This window comes from Apodemus sylvaticus, chromosome 11 (assembly GCF_947179515.1).
Source record: "Apodemus sylvaticus chromosome 11, mApoSyl1.1, whole genome shotgun sequence".
NCBI lineage: Eukaryota > Metazoa > Chordata > Mammalia > Rodentia > Muridae > Apodemus > Apodemus sylvaticus.
Genome location: NC_067482.1, coordinates 37,574,382 through 37,596,980, shown reverse-complemented (window position 1 = coordinate 37,596,980; position 22,599 = coordinate 37,574,382). Strand labels below are relative to the sequence as shown.

At 42.8% G+C, this 22,599-nt stretch overlaps 1 protein-coding gene across 4 annotated transcripts in view; it reads right to left on the bottom strand.

Moving 5' to 3' along the window:
* Txk (TXK tyrosine kinase) overlaps positions 1 to 22,599 on the bottom strand; it is a 55,010-nt gene that overhangs the window by 3,398 nt on the left and 29,013 nt on the right. For all 4 annotated transcript variants that reach the window (XM_052198827.1, XM_052198825.1, XM_052198828.1 and 1 more), the window contains 7 exons: positions 18,776 to 18,855; positions 17,016 to 17,143; positions 13,453 to 13,527; positions 10,461 to 10,632; positions 6,783 to 6,999; positions 2,636 to 2,700; positions 178 to 296 (listed from right to left, as the gene is read on the bottom strand). In XM_052198827.1, the coding sequence (XP_052054787.1) occupies positions 178 to 296; positions 2,636 to 2,700; positions 6,783 to 6,999; positions 10,461 to 10,632; positions 13,453 to 13,527; positions 17,016 to 17,143; positions 18,776 to 18,855 (856 nt within the window). The remainder of the gene's footprint in view (positions 1 to 177; positions 297 to 2,635; positions 2,701 to 6,782; positions 7,000 to 10,460; positions 10,633 to 13,452; positions 13,528 to 17,015; positions 17,144 to 18,775; positions 18,856 to 22,599) is intronic.

Sequence of the window (22,599 nt, the reverse complement as noted above, 5' to 3'; positions counted from 1 at the left end):
CTTGCTGGAGAAAGAAAAGACCCAGAGAGCAGAGCTGTGCGGGGAGGTGTGTGACTCCTGTCTTCAGAGCAGTTACAGGAAGACTTATAAAGAATGCTACATCAAATCAAAAAACAAACAAGCAAGAGTAGAAAAGAGAAGGCTACCTTCATAGCAAATCTTAGCAGACGTACTTACCGAATGACCAGACGTCAGACTTGCTACTGTACTTGTTGAAATGAAAAACTTCAGGCGGGCACCACTTGACTGGGAACTTAGCTCCAGAAGAACTGATATATTCATCGTCCAAAACGTACCTGCCACCAGGGGATTCATTAACACTGTATTAATGGCCTCCAAGGGCTAATCACTTCAAACACCTTTGTCCACTCTGATCCGTTAAAACGGTGTTTCCCCTAGGAAGGGCTTGTGCATCTTGTCTTCTTGATGGCAGATAGTGAAACATCTTATTTGTTTCCTCCTCTAGAACCGGGTCTCCTTGATTTCACTGGGTCTCTGAACACTACAGTTCTACAGTCCCGACACTGGGGAAGTACTTATATTCTTTAGAGTCCAATCTTAATTCTGCAAAGAAACCGCCCTGTGCTCTAACAGCAAAGGTAACGACGAGGTAGTAAATGATAAGGAAAAAGCCATGCATATCATAAAACATGGATCAAAAATGACACCACATTTCCTCTCATATACTTATACTTTGTGTGGATAAAAAAGAGAGAAATAACAGTATGTCCTTATAATACTTGCAACATGAAAAAACATCTGGTATTTTATAATGTATATTTTGTATAAATTTAGGAATAACTTTTCTTAAGACTCATATGCAGGAATATGAAACACATGGGAAAAGCAACAGCCAGCTTTGGCCTTTTGCATCAACAGTAATGTTTTCAAGTTGTTTTTTATCACTGTCTTCTTGCTCCCACTTTCCCCCACATATTCTATCGCATTTCATCTTTAACCCATCCTCGGTAAAGACTGCCTAAGTGATGTTAGAGAGATGGCTCAGCGCTTAAGAACTCTGGCTGCTCTGCCAGAGGGCCCAGGTTCTGTTCCCAGCACCCACACAGTGGCTCACAGCCATCTGTAACTCCAGTTCCAGGTAATCTGGTGCCCTCTTCTGGCCAATGCAGGTACTGCATGCATGTGGTACACAGACATGCATTCAGGTGAAACCCCCACATGCAGAAAATAAAAATAAATTCTGAAAAAAAAAAGAAATTCTGAAGAAAAAAATGTTTTAAAGACTGTAAAGCCAGGCATACTGGGGCACAGCTTTGATTTCAGCACTTGAGAGGCAGAAACAGGATGGTTCCTGTGAGTTCTTGGCCAGTCTGATCTATAGAGAGAATTCCAGGACAGCCAGGGCTACATAAAGAGACCCTGTTTCAAAAGAAAAGATTGTGTAAGAGGAAACAGAGGAGGGCAGTTCCTTTCCCACTGACTTAGAGAGTCTCTAGATTAGACTTGATTAGAGAAAAAAGCTATTAACAAGATGCTTGGGGGTGGGGGACATCCGGACTGAGAAGGTTCTCGTCCCCACAGGAGGCTGGAGGGACTGAAGAGCAGCACAGAACTGGTGTCCTCTCCCTAAGTAAAGTCCCAGGAAAGGCAGAAAGATTCTGGAAAACAAACGGGTCTTGACGTGCCTCAGTTAACTCGGCCTTTGTCAGCCCCATCGAACTTTCTGAAGGAATCTTCTATGCAGACATTCAACAGCCACCTGTGCAAATGACCAGACATAGACAAAGTAGGAGGGCAGAGGATGCACAGATCTTGGCATGCACATCACAACAGGACCAGCCAGGCCACCCCCATGACAGTACCATGGCCCCACGAGACACTTAAAACTTGGACTGTGGAAGAATGCAGGAAAACATCTGGAATTCATCAGGGTTAAATTTCTGGGGCTCTAACAAAAAGGAGAGCTCAAAATGTTAAAAAAAAATTCTTGTACATATATGGGGTTAGGTTTCTCCAGCAATGATCAGATACGGTGTCTGATAGTGACCTAATCAAATGCATTTCTCCCTTTCTCTTCCAAAAATACACATTCATCATGAAAAATGAATTTACTTAATCACACATATTTGAATGGACTGAGAAATTCTTGATTCCCTTTTAAGATCTACCATAGTCGTATCAACAACAACCTGAAAGACAAAGGCAAGAACAGGCCACAGCAAACACCCCCCACCCCAGGCAGAGCCAGCACCGGTCCTGAGATCCAAAGCAGCCTGAGCCATGCAGCCTTGTGAACACTCGGCCCACACCGATACCTTCCCCGCAGGATGCTTTCCCCAGAGCAGGACAAAAAGCGGTAAGAGCAGCTTCAGTTTGCAAGACTGAAAACGGAAGACTTGGTTAGCAAGATGGCTGGGAGGCGTGGAGGAGGTGCTTAATAAAAAGAATTTATAGGGTACAAGGGAAAAACTGAGTCCCATGAATTGTACATTGACCTTTACGTGTGTGTGTGTGTGTGTGTGTGTGTGTACGCGCGCACACAAACATGGGCACCAGTGAGAGGTGCGAGGCACACACACACACACACAAACACAAAATGTTTTGTTTTGTTTTTTTAAAGCACAAGATTCCCTCTTACAAGTGGGCAAAGCAGACAGACAGAGGCGTCACATACCTCGTCATTCCGAAGTCTGAGATCTTCACTACGCAGGCAGAACTGACCAAACAGTTCCTGGCAGCCTGTCGAAAGAAGAGGAGAATCAACCACGGGTCCTTCTTCCACAAATGTCCGCTTTCATTTTCCTTAGTTTGCTTACATTACCCGTCTTTGTGAGCGGCCATGTGAACTTCGTGGTGATGTCTGTTACTGATACACATAACTTAATGCTCTACTTGTATGCCAGACATTTTAATGATTCTTCAAAGTCACAAAAAGTTAAGATTGAATGGTAACAATTTTTAAATTTTAATTTTTTTCAACAAGTATCCTTATAAATATGAAGACTAGTTTAATAAATGGTAAGCTAAGTGCTTGGCATAAAACATCTTAACTTTTGTTTTTGGTTTACGTGATAAAAGTCTGACATATATGACAGATAAGACAGTTTATATTGTATTTTTAGGCTCTCCATCATGTAATAAGAATTAAGAAATTAAATATTAAAGCCTTCCTTTCCATGAATAAAGCAATTCCTAGTGATAATTTTATATTTCCTTTTAAAATTTATTTTTATGTTATGTTTTTGGGTGTTTTACCTGTGCAGGTCAAAAAAGGGGTGTTGGATCCTCTGGAACTGGACTTACAGATAGTTCTGATCTGCCATACGGCTCCTGAGAATCAAACCCAGGTCCTCTGGAAGAGTAGCAACTACTGACCTTTAACCACTGACCCTTCTACTTCATTTTTATCACAACAAACTAAATATAATGCAAAGTCAATCTGGCTGCAGTGAGAATAGCTCGTTTTCAGCATACTTCATAGAGGACATCCTCATCTTGATCAGCCTCATGTAGATGAACTATTTGGTAGGCCTGTTCTCCTGTCAGTGAATTTAAGATTTGACGTATCTGGTCACAAAAGCAACAGCTTTAAAACAGTAATCCTGAGGAGCCAGTTTGGAAAGTACTAGAAAATACCAGCAGCTATCTCAGATATAAACCACATGAAAAGTCCCCAACAGGAAACGCACCCACTGTGGACCAATGTGTTTCATATGCAGTGAGTAGACAGAGTAGAATAAAAAGAATATTGTCAATTGAGGGTAGGGAATAATCTAAGGGCAGAAGAACTTGGGTGGAGCCACCCGGAGCAGGCAGGATACCTAGGACTGTGGAACCACTGAGTTTTGATTCTATTCCTTATCAGGGAAAGAACCCTTCATGGCCAGGAAAGCAAGTGAAGTGGATTGGAAACTGTGCCCATCCGCTGAGAGCTGGATCGATAGCTTCTTTGTGCCGGGGACACTAGGAAAAGTGCGGGGAGGGTCACTAAACAGTGATCACCATCGATGGCGGCAGTAGCACTGCCCAGCCCTTGTAGGACGGCCACTGCGTTGGGCGCTTGCGCACACTGATTGACGCAGTTCTCCCAACAGACCTGCATGAAGGAGGTCATCTGTGGAAAGGCACTTTCCTACTTAACTGGATCTTTCTTTTGGGACCGTGGGGCTAGTAAGCAAAGGCGGGAAGACTCCAAGGCAGGCTGCAGTGGCTCACAGCCTGGACTGCCTATTGATGCCTCCCTTTCATTCCCAGACATTCTGATTTAACTGACCTGGTTATGGTCTGGGTTTTGAAGCTTTTGCTCAAAGCTCCCAGGTGATGTTCACACACGACAACGCTGAAGTTTGAGAGCCTTCCCTCTCTACAAGCCATGTTCTTAACACTGTTCTTACTGGTTGTGAGTATAGGCTTTGATCTCCAGGCTTTCTGGGCGCAGTATTTATTTATGAAGAAATGTAAGTAACTGAAGATACACTCATAAAATCTCACCAATATGCCTGCCCACATGTAGGCTGAACAAGGAAGGCACCAGTGGACTTGCCAAAGTGGATGGGGGAATACCCATGAGGCCTCACCCCTACAAACACAAGGAACTGTGGGCAACTGAGGAATGCTGGGAGAGCGAGAGGTGATCTTTCCCAGGGTAAAGCACACTAAGTGATTATTCCATGACAGAGGATCAGCCTTAAAACACAAACACATAAAGTAACAGATCGAGAATAAAACTTTCCATCCTAAAGGAAGTTCCTTAAACAGGAAGGTAAACAAGTCAAAATAGCTTCAGGAAGTCCCTGAAACTGACTAGATTCACCAGGTCCATCCCTGGCAGAGTAAACAATAAAATCTGAGAGTCCCTCTCAGTTGAAGTTAAGTTGCAAAGGACTTTTGAGATCATACCAGGTGTGTAGAAGAAGCAGAAACCAGCTGAGCCCCTGAAAGAAGTTTAGATCAACTGAGGCACCTGAAGAGAACCCTCCGATCTGTTGGGATGCCTGCAGACTGCAGTGTGCTTCAGGTTCCCAGCTTTGTGAATTCTAACTTATGCTGGGGTGCTCCTTGGTGAAAGAGCTGCCTTTGAGTTATTTCTACTCCTATAAATAGCCCATATCCCTGTAAGAAACTACCTTCCTCAAAAAAAAAAAAAAAAAAAAAAAAAAAAACCCTCATTGGTTTGCCAGATTGGACTTTGGTTATATCCATACTTTGGTGTATCATGGATTCCCTATCTGAGGTAAGTAGACATTTGTATAGCATCTCCACAGGAAAAGTTTTGACACATACCAATTATATGGATTGAACAGGTCATATATAGGAATATATATGCATATACATGTATACATGCAATAGCAATTAGTGAAAAAGGGGGGCCGTGAATTTGAAGGAGAGCAGAGGGTGATATATGGGAAGGTTTGGAGAGAGGAAAGGGAAAAGAGAAATGTAATTATATTATCTCAAAAAATTTTTTAAAACTATAAAAAGAAATCTAAGCAATTAGCTAGTGTATGAAACTAAGAAATAAAGTCATGAGTGTTCTGAATTAAAGGCAGGATAAGTCCGTTTCCCACGGTGTTCTGGAATCAGTGTATCTACACCTCCAGCCTCACCTGGAGAGCCTCCAGTCTTTAGGATGAGTGCTGTAACGTGGTCACTATGGGAAAAGAGAGCCCTAAAGCACGGGGCTATTTCTAAGAGACCAGGTCCGGGACTTGGATAGAATTCTCATGTGTTCCTCTGAGCTAAGCAGTGTGAGCACCTTGAAGCCATGCGCAGTGGTCTGGATGTGTTACTTGGGATGGAGAGGCAAGTACCCGGAGTGGGACAACTGGCGATTAGTCTGGGGTAGGAGAGCCCTTTCAAGTAGGCATGTTCTGGGCATTACCCAGCAGAACCACTGGGCATTTTTAGTCGCCATCATGAATGTCAACAATATTCCTGCAGTATTGTCACAAGCCACCTCTACACAGGGCAGCTTCACCTCTGGGTAAGAGGTGTACCTCCAGCTGTACCTCCAGCGCCCAGATCATATCTGAAACACTTGGGACAAGTGTGACCATAGGTAAAAGGTCTGAGTTCACTTCCTGGTTTGAAAACCCTTGAAGCCCCACCAATCCCTGAGCTCAAGATCCCACCAATCCCTTGGCTTGCCCCAAACTCAGGACTTAATTCCCCCACCTTGGAAAACTCCGCCCCAAGAAACCCCATATAAAGCCTGCCTCCTGCTCAACCTCCTGCTGCTGCTCGCCAGAGCAGAGGAAACCACCCACACGCTTCTATCTTTCCCAGTACATCTCTTGGGTGAGGTTTGTTGTGCTGTGACTTTATGGCGTTCCTTGGCCCGGGAACTGCAGGGAACTGCAGGCTACCCTTCCCCTAACAGCCGTAATACTTACAGTGACTATGGAGTTTGACGTTGGTTGAAAGGAAGAAGGGTGAAAGGAAAGAAAAACAAGGAAAAGAAATAAGGGAATGAGGAAGAGAAGAGAAGAAAGATCATTGTAGTTATTTGGTTCATTAGGTAGTTAATTAGTGAGAGACATTTTAGAGTAATTTCCTACGTGGTTACAACGCTAAAGGGCAATTGAAAATCAAGTTTCAGGGTTGGAAGCTGTAAGTTAGTGATAGTGCACAGTTTTAACATGTGCAGGGCCTTGGCTTTAGCCCCCGGCATTGCGAAGCAGACAAGAACATTAATTAAGCTTTCACAATAAAATGCACAAATTAAAAAATGTTCTAAAATTAAGCCAAAGGCACGTTCTTCAAAATACCAAAATCGACCCCCGTGCCAGGGCATACCAGAAGGCAATGTGCCTCAGACTCACCAGATCCCTGTGAATATAGCAGCTCCTCTCCAGGTACGCCATTCCCTCACATACGTCCTGGCACAGGCTCAGGAGCAGCGCCTTCTGCAGCCTGCCCTTTCTCTCCCTCAGATAGTCAAGCAGGCAGCCATTCTCCATGAACTCCGTCACTATGTAGAGGGGCTTCTGCTGTATACACACCCCATAAAGTTGAACTAACCTCGAATGTGACAGTTTCCTGTCGAAGAAGAGAAAAAAAAATCACACCAGTGAACTGGATTGCTCTTGAATTTTAAAATAGTAAATTGTCATTTTCATATTTGAGACAAGGTGCGTATCGATCTGACTGCCAGAAGCATGGAGCATTTTCTTTCTACTTTACGCACTGAAAACATGGCCTCTGGAGTCTGAGCTTCCAAAGCCATCAGTATAAAAAAAAATTGCACGCCCATATCTGTCCGACTCGCAGCCGTTTCTCCTTCTTCCTGTCCTGTCAGCTTTAGCATCCTTGTTATGGATTTCCCCAGCGTGGGTCTTACAAGTTCCGCTCTGTGGCTTCCCAGTTGTACTAACTACAACCTTTAGATGGAAAGTTCCAGGCAGGCAGCAGAATAGACTGGTGGTCATGAGGGAGAAAATGGAATTCTAAAGAGCAGAAAATAGAATTCTAAAAAATGAAGCCATTTCAAAGTAAACACTTAGAGATAGCTGGAGACTAAAAGTGATTCACCAGCATGAAACCCTGCTGTGTATTTGGTAATCACACAGAGTTTAAGTTTCCTATTAATATATACTCATAATTTTAAAGACTACTTATTTAGTTTTATTTTATATGTAAAGGTATTTTGTCTGCACATATATCTGTGTACTGTGTGCATGCAACAGTATGTATGCCAGAAGAGGGCTCCCCGATGTTGAACTGTAGTTACAAATAGTTGTTGACCACCACATGGGTACTGGGATTTAACTTGGGTATCCTGTAAGAGCTACTAATACCCATGACAGCTAAGAAATCTCTCCCAGACCCAATACTAATTTTTTTTTTTTTTTTTTTTGGCAATCCAGGATTCAACAAACCCCCACCCCCACCCCCACCCCCACCGCCACCCCACCACCACTAAATATATAATTTGCTGTCTAAATGCCTTTTAGGCTGCCATGAAAAATACTTCAAATTACTGTTTTATAATTTTAAAAGATGTATTGCAAGCAGTTGTGTTGGTCAGAAATGCTGTGAGAAGTAACTTAGAAATGTTATTTTTATCAACCATGAAGGTAACATGAGAAAGAGAGACAGTGACACAGAGACAGACAGAGAGAGGGGGAAGGTATACATTCGACATTCTTTGATTTATCTTTCATGTCCATAAGCATATATCTGGTTAGAGAATGCAGTTTGCATGTGTGCAGAATGATGTCAGGACAGCAAATCTCAGAATGTGAAACATTTTCAAGCCATAAGAAACCTGAGACCATATAACTTCATGGAAGTATTTGAGAACTGAAACATTACAAAGCATTCGCTTCCTAGGGCGACAGTCAAAATGTATCTGAGATAAGACAGACGTCTATTGGAAGTAAGGCAAAAGCAGGTAAATAGGCCCTCATGTGTTGTTGGGTTGAACAAATAGGACCAACACTTCACACAAGCAGGGAAGCCTGTGAGTAGAAATGTCTGTTCCTGTTCCTGCGATGTTTCTGTCTCTGCACACATATCAGTCCCTGTAGGACAACTGGTAGATGTATTTAATTCTTTTAAAGTATTTTCAAAAGCTTTTTAGCTTTCTTGGAAGTTTCCTGAACTCTTGTGTCTTCCCTTGGAAGAGCATCCCGAGACACAGGAGCTCAGAACATCTCCTGATATCCTTGTCTAACTCTTCCCTTCCCTCGGTGACAGAATCAAGTTTCATGGTTCTCAATATCATCTTTGGGGGCCATTCTCAAATTCATGCCCTCCACCCTGACCTCTCTCCTGAACTCCAGCCTCGTGCATTTACCTGACTACTTAGTCATCTTTAATCTTCTAATGGGCTTCTCCAATTCAACACCACCACATACACCCACGAACCCACGCACGCACCCACCCACACATGCACCTGGAGCTTCCTGCACAACTTTTAGCCAGTACACTAGAGGAAATCCTCTTCCCAGCAATTACTGTTTTTGTAACCCCGCAGAGGGCCTTGTGACTCTTATAAATTCCTAGACTCCTGAATCATGTAAATTTTATCAGCTTCTCAAGTCTTATGAGCTGTAGGGAACATTCCGGTCCCAAGGAAACAGCTTTACTGGTTATAAATGTAAATACATCTATCACTTGTCCTGCAATGAGTCATGACATGTCTCTAACCAGGGACCAATACGTGTGTAGAGAAAGTAACATGACAGGAAGCAGGAACACACATTGCTACCCACACGTGTCTCTGCCTGTGAGAAGTTTTTCTCCTATTCGCTCAACTGTTCATCCTCAGAAAGTCTGATTCCTGAATACCCAAGGGCTAGGGTTATGGTTAGGGTTAAGAAGCCCCTCATCTTCTCATGTTCAGAAAAGATTGTGAGATGGTTTGAACTCAGAGTTTCATGTCGCCCATTTATTCCTTTCATATGGTGTTACTTTAATTCAGTGCACACTGCTATTCTTCTGCCTTTAGGATACAGAACTCCCTGATCAGAGAGCACAGGTCAGCAAACAGGTGTTCCAGTTATGTTGTGATGACGTCAACAACAATAACAACAACACCATCCCTGGGAAGCTGATATCCCTGGACAATGAATTGCACTTAACGGTAATTCCACCCAGTTTCATTCTCTTGAAAATGGGTAATAGAAAGGAGGTTTTGATATGGCACTTGGGGTAAGGGTTTGAAAACTCCCGAAGTTTTTATAATTGTTCTGTCTCCATGGACAACGGTTCTAGCTCATCACTGGCTGCTACCTAGTCTCTGTTCATTTTGCTTCCCTTCCGGACAGAACTACACGCTCTGCACAGTAGAGCGCTGCACACCTGTTTTTGTTCTACTCTGATACATTGTTGCACTTCTAAATAAACATTCAACAAATGTATAGAGAACATTGATTTGAGCCTTCCTGATCCAAGATCAGATTATAGTAACAAACCACAATTAATATATTTGCTTGTATGCCGGACAGTGGTGGCACAGCCTGTAATCCTAGCACTCTGGGAGGCAGAGGCAGGCAGATTTCTGAGTTCGAGGCCAGCCTGGTCTACAGAGTGAGTTCCAGGACAGCCAGGGCTATACAGAGAAACCCTGTCTAAAAAAAAAAAAAAAAAAAAAAAAAAAATCCAAAAACCAAATATATATGTTTGTGTGCAATATATTGCACTTACTCAGCACCTACCACTGAGCTGAACATAATACACTTTCCTTGTCTTTCTCGTGACCATTTCATTAACTCACACCTAGATCCAATGCCAGAAGTACCATTGTTCCCAATTTTATAGATGAGGACTCTGCAGACTTGAGGGTGACATAGTTCATGCATGTCACACAAAGGTTAAGTAGTTTGCCTGGGTTACACAAATGACTTGGGCAGAGTCGTGACTCAGGTGCACATGTGTCTGATTCCAAAGTCCCGGTTCTGTCCATGACTCCGAGGGGCGGGGCCTTGTGTATGTGGGGCAGGCAGAGACTCCGAGGGGCGGGGCCTGGTGTATGTGGGGCAGGGCCTCAGACTTACATCATCACCTTGGCTTCCTCAATGAAATCTTCTTCAGACATGGATCCTTCATGGATGGCCTTGATGGCGACCCGGATGTGTGCTCTCCATTCTCCTAAGTGGACTACCCCAAACTGACCACTTCCAATCTCCTTGAGAAAAGCCAATTCCGACGGATCTATCTCCCACTTTTCTAGAAAGACAAATGACTCATGTTAAAAATGAAGAAAGAATGGTTAACAAAAAGAGAGATTTCAAAATTATCCAGTCTTATCTCCTTGTTTTATATAGATATTAAAGATATAGGTGGGGATCTGTAACTTAATCCAAGTCATCAAGGGTTAAAAACTTTGCCTGATTGGAGACAAGAATATATGACATTGAAACTATCAAAACATTATACTACACATACCCACGTACTTTTCTAAACAAAATTAGTTGCGGGACCTAAAACATGGATGGTCCCAACCTGGTTTTGTTACAGTGCAGAGGTTGGTTACTTCCTCTTCCTGGGGTACTTCCACTTCCTGCTTTAGTTCCTCCCACCATTATCATTCCACTGCTAAACATCCCTTCCTGCCTTGTGTAGCCTCTCCTTGGATGGGTCTAATCATCTACTACATCATCGTTTACACGTTTATTGCCAGACTGTTAACCAACATATATCTAAGCATGTGTTTGAGCTGAAATTTGTGTTGTTGTATATTTCTCATTTCTCATAAGCAAGCCAGGAAGAGGGAAGAAAAAGAACTGTTTTCAAAATAATACCCTTGAAACTATGGACACTTTTTTAGCACCTACTTTTCCTACAGCAACACCGCCATCTGCTGGAACTTTAGGATAATGCACTTAGCTGAATTATCGATGATGTTGAGTCCCTAGTACCAGTGTTGGGAAGTAGTCCTCAACACAGTAGTGAAATGCTGTTGTAAAGGTGACAGGAGAGAAGGATTTATGACCTTAACAGTAGCAAAGATTTCTTGACAGAATATTATCACAGAGGAAAAGGTTAATAAACTACATTAATAAACTACAGCCGGGCAGTGGTGGTGCACGCCTTTAATCCCAGCACTCGGGAGGCAGAGGCAGGCGGATTTCTGACGCCAGCCTGGTCTACAAAGTGAGTTCCAGGACAGCAAGGGCTACAGAGAAACACTGTCTCGAAAAACCAGAAAAAAAAAGATTAATAAACTATAACTCATAATTGTGTATGCTCATCTGGAGAGATGACTCTGTGGTTAAGAGCACTTGTCACTCCTGCAGAAGACCAGAGTCCAATCTCCAGCTCCCACATGCGCGCTCAAAACCATTCTTAGCTCCATTTCAAGGAAACCCAGCTCCCTTCCTCTTCTGGCTTATATAAGTGAAGTACTGTTACACACACGCAGACAAACCACTCATACACACGAAATATAGATAACATTTTTAAAGAAAGTGTTAAGAATAAATCAACCAGAAAACACATAGAATCTAATTTTAAGGGCAAGGATGATGAGAATTTGGTCATAAAAGAGAATATCTAAATGACCACTATACCTATTAAAAGGTGGCCAAAATAATCATGAAGGATCAAAATTAAACCACAAGGCAATACTACCAAATACCAGAATGGCTAAAGGGAAGTCTTAGCAAGGGGGAAAGAGTAGAGCTGGAATTCCTATGCATTGCTGACAGGAGTGGAATTTGGTGTAGACTCTTTGGAAAATTGCTTCTGCCTAGTAACTCTCAAACACTGTGACTACCCATCAACGCAACAAAACTACTCTGAACTATACATACAGTGGGCCAGAAATGTACATTTACCATCTAAACATACACGAGAGCTTTCATAACAGTAGCATTTGTAAGAGGTAAGCGTAAGGGACAGCGAAAGCTGTGTAAAGAAGGTAGTAATCCTAATAGTAGAGTCCTATGTCCCAGTGAAAATGAACCAGCCATATCCAGTGCAGTAGGTGAAATTCAAAGACATGGTGAGAACAGGAAGAGGCCAGACACAAGAGTGTGTAGTTTCTCATTCAATTACCTGAAGTGCTCAAAGCTTGGCAAACAAACAAACAAACAAAACACTATGCAAAAGGTGTGGCTTATGCATTATTCTGTTCAAAAGAGTTGAACTTTTTCTAAGAAATTAAAAAGCATAAATATCAACTACATTGCTAATCATGTAAGTTCTTTTGTTGTTTGTTTCTTTGTTTTTCAGATTTGGTTTTTTCAAGACAGGGTTTCTCTGTATAGCCCTGGCTGTCCTGGAGCTCACTCTGTGCTCAGAACTCAGAAATCTGCCTGCCTCTGCCTCCCAGAGTGCTAGGATTACAGGCGTGTGCCACCACCGCCCGGCGTAAGTTCTTACATACAGGAATGATAGATGTACCCATAGCACCCGGAAGTCATCCTTCTAACATTCTTAAACTGAGACCCTGAATTATAGTCATTTTTACACAATATAATTCTCATTGCTACTTGTTTTTTCCCAGGATAATCTGAGTCCTGCTAATGAGAGGAATTCAAGGGAACAGCATTTTCTACAAGTCAGAAAACAAGATTTCCCTGATTGACATTTAGTCACACAGATGTGTAAATATCACACCTGTTAGAATGTGATTTGAATCTGAGGGTAGCAATTCTGTTTGAACAAAAGTGAAGTGGAGCCGTTCAACAGCTCTTTTTGGTAAGTTCTCACAGAAGGCAATCATTTCCCAGCAACCCTTGTAACCTGAAAACTACTGCCTCAACATCCAGAGAATAGTAGTTATTTATCAAATGGGAGGATGACTGGTCCTCATAGGGCACCGTGAAATGGGAAGTTAAACCGAAACATTGCTACTGACTTCACATTGCCCTGGGAGATGGATTATTTAAACATCTCCAGCAAGAGATTTACATTTTTAAGGGAAACATATGCAGATAGACATTTCAAACGAACTGAGAATTTAAAGAATCTTTGGGGTGGCTCCTGGATGGATGGATGGATGGATGGATGGATGGATTCCCTCAGCACATGTGTGTACTTTACCATAGCTAAAACCAGATGTGGCTGGTAAACAGTTGCCCAGGAGGCCAACAGGATAGCGGAGACGGGACATGAGACCTAAGGAAAAAGAAAAATAAGCGTATCAAACCTAGTTACTAGTTACAGAAGGAAGAAGTAGGTGTACTAGAAGGTAGTACTTGCCTTTAAAAAATTAGGTATAACAATTCTGTGTCATTATAGTTCTCTATTTTCCACTTAAAACATCTTTATAATAGATACTCACTGTACACAAAATTAACAAAAAGTTCTCTCATAAAATCTCAGTGTTCACAGATGAATTATTATCACTTTGGAAAAAAACTTGGCAAAACTTCCTTTGAGTATTTGGAAGCATGTATGTAATACATACATTGTACAAAAAATATAAATGTTTTAATATAACTTTTTCCTATCAAGCATGTAGTTTATACATACTGTGGAATATAGACTCCAAAATATTTCTGAGAGCTTGCTATTATAAAATATACTATATTTTCTTGAACATAGGTTTGTATTAGTCTCCCAAGGTTTCCTCCTATAAAATGGAATACTTGATCAAATTATTTGCAAAAACGTTACAAAAATTCACTTAACCATCAAATTGAATGCCCTTTGAAAATAGGATTTTGTGGGATTCTTTTGTTCTGTTTTGGTCTTGTTCTGCTTTGTTTGACAGTATCATAGTAGAATGACTAAGACTTCATATGATTGGGTCAACATGAAAAAAGCTCTAGACAATCAATTTGAATTTATCAATAAACATCCATCATTTATATCCTGTTGCTACTGACTGAAAGTCTGTTCACATCATGTTCTATCTTGATGTTAGGAGACAGCAGTGAAGATGCTGATGACCTCTGCTCTCAAGGACCCTTCTTTCTACAGGCGTGGGAAACATACCAGTGTGTGTGCTCACAAGACAAAGTAGATGGTAAACGAGACAGAGTGGATAAAACGTAGTGATCAGAGAATGGGCGATCTAGGAATGCCTTTCAGTCAAGATGATAGACAGGTATGATGACAGCGCCTGACAAGGAGCCACCCACAAAGATCAGTAGGGAAAGCCCAGGCAGGTGAATAGTCTGTTCAAGGGCAGGAGGCAGAGACAAATCTAGCCAGTAGAAACACAGAAGGGCTTAAGACCTAATGCACAGGATTCTCTTCTAGGTGAATCCCAAAGACCTCAGCTGACCCAAAGACAGTGAGTGATTCCTGAGATGGTGACTCCTTCTCCAAGAAAATCTTCCTTGGTGAGGAAATACAAGAAGAGACAGAGCTCTGGAATGTAAAATGGAGTAAGTATTATGTGAACACACAGAGCCTAGCTGGGGCACAGCCAAAGAACACCAAACACACGTGCGTCTTTCGGAGTCTTTTGAGAGGAATGGCATCTTCCCAAGATGGAGTCAGCCCCTGAGGAGAAACTCGAAAGGGCTTTCTAGGCATGAGGTAATAAAGAGAGGCGTGGACCATGAAGGTGGGTGCTTAGACAAAGAGTAGGGGGTGGGAAGAGGCAAGAAGTTATCATCGAGAAGGATGTATTGTTCTGGTTGTGGTGGAGCTTGTAAGAAGTTATCATCGAGAAGGATGTATTGTTCTGGTTGTGGTGGGGCTTGTAAGAAGTTATCATCAAGAAGGATGTATTGTTCTGGTTGTGGTGGAGCTTGTAAGAAGTTATCATCGAGAAGGATGTATTGTTCTGGTTGTGGTGGGGCTTGTAAGAACTTATCATCGAGAAGGATGTATTGTTCTGGTTGTGGTGGAGCTTGTAAGAAGTTATCATCGAGAAGGATGTATTGTTCTGGTTGTGGTGGAGCTTGTAAGAAGTTATCATCAAGAAGGATGTATTGTTCTGGTTGTGGTGGGGCTTGTAAGAAGTTATCATCGAGAAGGATGTATTGTTCTGGTTGTGGTGGGGCTTGTAAGAAGTTATCGAGAAGGATGTATTGTTCTGGTTGTGGTGGGGCTTGTAAGAAGTTATCATCAAGAAGGATGTATTGTTCTGGTTGTGGTGGAGCTTGTAAGAAGTTATCATCGAGAAGGATGTATTGTTCTGGTTGTGGTGGGGCTTGTAAGAACTTATCATTGAGAAGGATGTATTGTTCTGCTTGTGGTGGAGCTTTGTAAGCTGTGTCAGAAGGCTCTGCATCTTATAGCAAAGTGGGGGAGAAAGAGATGGAGGAAAGAGACTGGGGGAAGGGTCAGTCGCAAACAAGAAAGTGACATCTTCATACCGCCATTTTTGTTAGCTCACTGGGAGCAGCATAGAAGTAGATTGAAGGACAGTGAGCTTTGGAGATGATGGGAATGTTAAGAAACTGGTAGAAATCATCTGCGCAACTTATGATTAATTAGGGCAGCCTGGATACTAGGGAAAAGTAGGCATCTGGATGAACATATTAAGGATATGAAACTGATTGCATTTGTAATTAATTAAGCATATTTATGCAGTCAACAGGTTATCATTCCTACCTCTTGATGTTGGCATATCCTGGCCTTTTATTATTTTGTAACCTCACCACATAAATTCTCTTCATTAAATACTTTCTTTAAAGGAAAGAAACAGAGGAAAAAGTGAAGAGAAGGCAAACTCAGAACTGGCCTGCTGATGTGGGGTTTGTTTCTCTAGCCCAGTCCCTGGCCCCCGGCCCTCTCCCATGCACTTCCCCTAGCCAAGCCTCTGTTGATCCTTGGAAATCCACATGGATTCTTCCCATAAGTAGACACAGATATGGGGTTTGTTCTCAGTGTACAGAACCAGTGTCACAGGAAAGGTGTTTGTTTTGTTCTGTTTTGTTTTTGTTTTTGGTCAATACACAACTTTTCATGAATGAAATCATCAAAAGAAAGTTACAGTGGGTAGTGCCAAGTTCTGTGATGTTGAGGTGAACACACACACCACACACACACACCAGCCAGCTCCAACTGGCCTGGAACAGATCAGGTACAGATTGAAGACCAGAGATACGTCGTTGTGGTAGAAATTTCTGAGACTCCCTTGTCTTTCCACAAATGATAGGTTTGTATAAGGAGAGCTGAGCGGGTGACAGCCAAGGAGAGGGTTCAGTAGTCTGGAATATTTACGTCAACGTGTGAGAGTGGAAGCCTGGGTTCTGTTTAACTTTTGTGTTTTCTCAAAACAAGAAATAATAGAGGATGAGGAGCTTAAAGATAATTTCCTGTTGTAATTATCTAAACGGAAGAGCAGATTTGGGGGAGCAGAGGAAGGCAGCGTCAGCATTTAGAGATTTGAAACCATATTTCATTTAGCCCTCTAAAAACTTCTAGAATAAATACATAACTAAGTCCCCTTGGCCCCTCTGTCATCTACCATCTTTAATCTAGTAGAAATCAAAAAACTGCAACTCTAGTCTTGCTCCTTGGCTCAGGGGGGGCAGGGCAGGGGGAGATATATCAATGAAAACAATCATTGCCCAAGAAAGATTGTATTTCCAGCCCTGGGTGTCCAGGGCTGTTTGCTGCTGTTGGATATCTAAAACCAGGCATGGTTCCCTGTCAAGGGACTGATCCCCAGCCCTTCCCACCAGACCTAACTCCCCACTTACCAGCTGCATTGTACTGGTGATACTGGATCAACTCGGGAACTGAGGGAAAGAGGTGTCTTTCGGTGATGTACCACTGCCCTGAGTCATTCTTTTTAATCTGATAATGTTTTATTGAAGACTGTGTATGCCTAGAATCAATACAATGTCAGTTACTAGAGAAACAAAAGACAGCTTTCGAATTAAGTCAGTGGGTCAAGCAGTGGGACTCCCGATGCTCAAGTTCTCTTCCTGGCAACACTACGTGCTGATGAGAGAGAGGATGGATGGGCGGGACAAACACCTGATCATCCCTCAATTGTATCAACCGGTACCTCATATTCAACATAACTTTAGGAGACAAGCTTCATGCCCAATAAAGCAATGCTCATGAAGAGACGTACGCATAAGTATTTACTGAAGGTCAAATACTCAATAAACGAATGAGAAATTCCATTGTGAGGGATCAGAAGGTGGAGAGGAGGAAGGCAAAGTCCACATACGGAACACTGCCGAGCAGGTCACTGTTTTGGGTGGCCAGTGCTTCATTATGAAGCTGCAGTCAAACTGTGGTACTCAGCCTTCAGCCCCTTCCCTCACTGTCTTAGTCAGGGTTTCTATTCCTGCACAAACATCATGACCAAGAAGCAAGTTGGGGAGGAAAGGGTTTATTCAGCTTACACTTCTGCATTGCTGTTCATCACAAAAGGAAGTCAGGACTGGAACTCAAGCAGGTCAGGAAGCAGGAGCTGATGCAGAGGCCATAGAGAGATGTTCCTTACTGGCTTGTTTCGCCTGGCTTACTTAGCCTCTTATAGAACCAAAGAATACCAGTCCAGAGATGGTACCACCCAAAAGGGGCCCTCCCCCCTTGATCACTAATTGAGAAAATGCCTGTATTGGCTAGTTTTGTGTGTCAACTTGACACAGGCTGGAGTTAGCACAGAGAAAGGAGCTTCAGTTGGGTAAGTGCCTCCATGAGATCCAGCTGTGGGGCATTTTCTCAATTAGTCATCAAGTGGTGAGGGCCCCTTGTGGGTGGTACCATCTTTGGGCTGGTGCTCTTGGGTTCTATAAGAGAACAGGCTAAGCAAACCAGTAAGAAACATCCCTCCATGGCCTCTGCATCAGCTCCTGCTTCCTGACCTGCTTGAGTTCCAGTCCTGACTTCCTTTAGTGATGAACTGCAACGTGGAAGTGTAAGCTCAATAAACCCTTTCCTCCCCAACTTGCTTCTTGGTCATGATGTTTGTGCAGGAATAGAAACCCTAAGATAATGCCCCACAGCTGGATCTCATGGAGGCACTTCCCCAACTGAAACTTCTTTCCCTGTGATAACTCCAGCCTGTGTCAAGTTGACACACAAAACCAGCCAGTACACTCACTAAGGAAGGAATGGGCCACTTCTGAGATGCTGCCTCTCAGGTACCTCTAGTTTCATCACAGGTTCCCATAGCCACAGAACAGCCTAGGCCTATGGGCATTGGAAACTTGTGGAGCTCAGGAGCCCTCTGTATAGGCCACGCCCACAGGAGACTGGGGTGTCTGAGGGCCACACCAATAGTTTCAGCCATGGCAAACCTACCTTGATGGAGAGAGCTCCTTGGGAAAAAGGAAGGGGAAGGAAAGCTTTGGAATAGATTTATCATGTTACATGGCATATGTCAGAGCCACAATGTGACAGAGTGGTTGTCCCAGTTTCTAGACTAGCAGTCTCCTCCTTAGGGTGAGCCCTTTCTCATAGTCCCCACATGATGGTATCGCTACAAACAATGTTTACTTACCTTCCAGCTCTTGTGAACACAGAGATTGTGTAGGACCCCAGATGTCTCGAATCTCTCACGATAAATGCACCTTCTTTAGCCTGTGTGAATAAAATGTATCCATCATATGAGTATATTCCTTCTTGGAAAAACAAACCTAGATAGTTTTACAATAAGTAAGTAACTTCTATAAATAAGTGACTCCTATACTCTTAGTATTGGAGAATGAGACTGCTCTCACAAGTGCCCTGCCTTCTCTCTCTTACAAATTTAGAAATAATGTGCCTAGAAGAAGGTAGGTTAGATAAGAAATGCACCATGGGTAAGTGTTTTAAACCATTATCCTTGATTTTTTTTTCAGGAAAAGTCCTGATTTTGACCACCTTTTTACCCAGTGTTTAGTAGTTTTTGTTGTCAATTGGGATAACAGATGAAAATTGCTGATCCTTAGGAAAAACTCTTGAGACAGACAGACAAGGCTGTATGTTAGAAGAGGCAGGTGAAGGCTTCAGGGAGAAATGTTTATGGAGAGGACGAGAGGTCAGAGTTCATAAGAAACAATACATGTTGGGATCCTGGTGGGGCTGCCAACAGGTATAGGATGTGGGTGAGATGAAGGGAGAGAAGGGCCTGGTGTCCCCATGATGGGACATGCTAACACTTTCAATGCTCTGCTAAGAACTAGGTCCCTGCCAGACTGTGGTGCACACGCCTGTAATCCCAGCACTTGGGAGGCAGAGGCAGGCGGATTTCTGAGTTCGAGGCCAGCCTGGTCTACAGAGTGAGTTCCAGGACAGCCAGGGCTATACAGAGAAACCCTGTCTCGAAAAAAAAAAAATCCAAAGAACTAGGTCCCTGTGGACAGTCTTTGAAGAAACTCCAAGAAAGCTGTAAACTGCTTTCCGATCATTTTGACAGTTAGACTGCTTTGTTTGCTATTACACAGCTTTTCTGCTTTATCGGGTGTGTTATGTTCCTGAAGGCAGGATAACAATAGGATTTCTCTTATAAACCCAAAAAGCAGTGGCTCTCAACCTTCCGAATGCTGGGACCCTTTAATACCATGTCATGGTAGCCCCAACCACAGAATTATTTCACTGCTCCTTCATAACTGTAAATTTGCTTCTTTTATAAATCATAATGTAAATATCTGATATGTAGGATATCTGACACATAACCTCACACACAGGGTCACAGCTCACAGTGCCACAGAAGGTTCTGCTTAGGAAATACTGCAGTACTGCATGTGTGACCTGAACAGTATGGCCAACCCTCCACAGGGCACTTAAGGTACTAAATACAGTCTCCTCCCACACTTGCACAAAGACATTAGGGTCAATTAGAGTCAATCCCCCAACTGAAGTCTCTCAAACACATTGCAAATGACAAAATCCAGCCTTTATTGAATCCTTATAATTCACAAGCAATGCATTATATACCAAAGAGGAACACACGATGAAAATGACCAAAGTGTCACAAGAGAAGTTACATCAACATATAGAATACGCATACAACAAAATTGTATGCTGAGTGGTCTCTGCTTATAAAAAGAAGGAACATGGCCAAATACAGAACTAGAAGTCCCTAACAAGCCTGAAAGGACAATATCCCTGGCATCTCCAGATTTTACATTTTCTTTTATCTAACTCAAGGAAACTAAAGTATAAATGAGGACCTGGAGAGACAATTTAGGGGTCAAGAGTACATACTTGTTGCTCCTCCAGAGGACCAGAGTTCAGTTCCCAGTGCCCACTATGGGCAGCTCAAAACTACCTGTAACTCCAGCTCCACCAGATATGATACCCTCTCCCTCTCCCTCTCCCTCTCCCTCTCCCTTTCCCTCCCCTTCTCCCTCTCCCTCCCCTTCTCTCTCCCTCTCCCTTTCCCTCTCCCTCTCCCTTATACACACACACACACACAAACACATACATATATACACAGATAAAAAATAACATGTCTTTGAATATAAACTACAATTAAAATATCTAAAATGCTAAGGAAAGAACCTGCATGAGGGCCTCTGCTGTGCTGCTCCAACAGCACTGAGAAATAAACCTGTGCTCTTGTTATTTACATGAGTGCTGTGCTGAGGAACAGCTGAGGTAAGATTGTCTGTGCGCGCTTGTCAGTGGGCGATTGTCTTGATTGCCTCAGTGGAGTGGGCAGCACCGTGTCCTGGGCAGGAGGCTCTGGGCTGTGGAAGAAAGCAGAGCCCTGCAAAAAAGCCACAAGCAGAGTCCTCCATGTCTTCTGCTCCAGGTTCCTGTTCGAGTTACCACCCTGGCCTCCTCCTCCGACAGACTGTAGCTTGTAAATGGAAATAAAAATCTTTCCTTCCCCAAGTTGTACTTGGCCAGAGTATTTTGTCATAGCAACAGAAAGGAAACCAGAGCAATCAATAAACAAAAATAAAGGAATAAGGAAATATATTTTTAAAAAAAGGATATCTAACTCCAGAAGTTAGAATCAGGATTCTACAATAAACCCAGATGTCTCCGTTAGGGTTGTTATCCTTGTAATGAAACGTGATGGCCAAAAGTAACTTGGAAAGGAAAGGGTTTTATCTGGAGCCATAGTCCATTGAGGGAAACCGAGGCAGAAACTCAAACTGTGTGGGACCCTGGAGGCAGGAGCTGGAGTATAGACCACGGAGGGATGCTGCTTATTGGCTTGCTCCTGTGTCTTGCTCAACCTGCTTTCTTATAAAACTCAGGACCACCAGCCCAGAGAATGGCACCACCCACAATGAGGTGGGCCCTCTCCCATCAATCACTAATTAAGAAAATGTTCTCTAGGTTTGCCTAAATCCAGATCTTATGGAGGCATTTTCTTAATTGAAACTCCCTCCTATTGGATGAGCTTGTGTTAACATAAAACTAGCCAGCACACCAGGTAAAGCTAAAGAAGAAAACTGGTAAATATCAAAGTAGAAGATGATAAATTATAAAGATGAAAATATGATACAATCAATAATTAAGTTCAAAATCTAGTTGTTTAAGGAAAATTACAGATAAGCTAATTAACCTAGATAAAAGCTAATTGTGAAAATTATCAAAAATAAGTCAATGATCTGTAAAGAAAATAAATAAATAATCATTTGCCTGTAACAAATTTTAAAACTTGAATGCAATGGAAAACTACCAAAACAATTTTTTAGGATTGAATCCAGTTAAGCTAACAATCTTAATGGGTAGAACAATGGACCCATTTTTTTTAAAAGAGTTTAATCCTTTATTAGAAACCATGCAAAGTTTAATACAAGAAAATAAAGTGCAATAAGAATCTTGTGTTGATGGTCCCGGGATTTTCTCAACATGGCAGCCATCCCATTCCTGAGCAGACCACGCTGGGATGCTGCCCCACGGTTGGCCTCTCCTGCTCCTTCTCTCCAGTCATGCCAGAAGAAAGATGGGATGGCCTCAGTCTTATGCGTTTAGTTTTAAATTTTCACGTCTGATTCCCCACTGTTCACAAGCGTTCTGGACATCTCAGGCTCGCCTAGAGATGAGGATTTGGGTGCCATGGCCTGCAGGTACAGGCCAGCGATTTTGACCTTCATTGCTGTTTCTCCAGCCCTGGTTTTATATCACACATTAACCACTGGCTTCCCAGGGTATGAGATTGATGCCAAAACCAGCCTCTTGTTAGAGAAGCAGCACACACAATGCCAACACAGCCAGTCACGCTGACCCACCCTAGCTGCCCGACTTCACTGGGCAATAGGCCCACTTCTTCCCACAGGGCCCAAGCTGCCCAGAGAGGGCAACTCCAGTGCCTGACAGCCTCCTCAGTGGAGGCTCAGGATCCCCTTCCCTGCTTCCCACACCACCTACTGAGAACTCTCA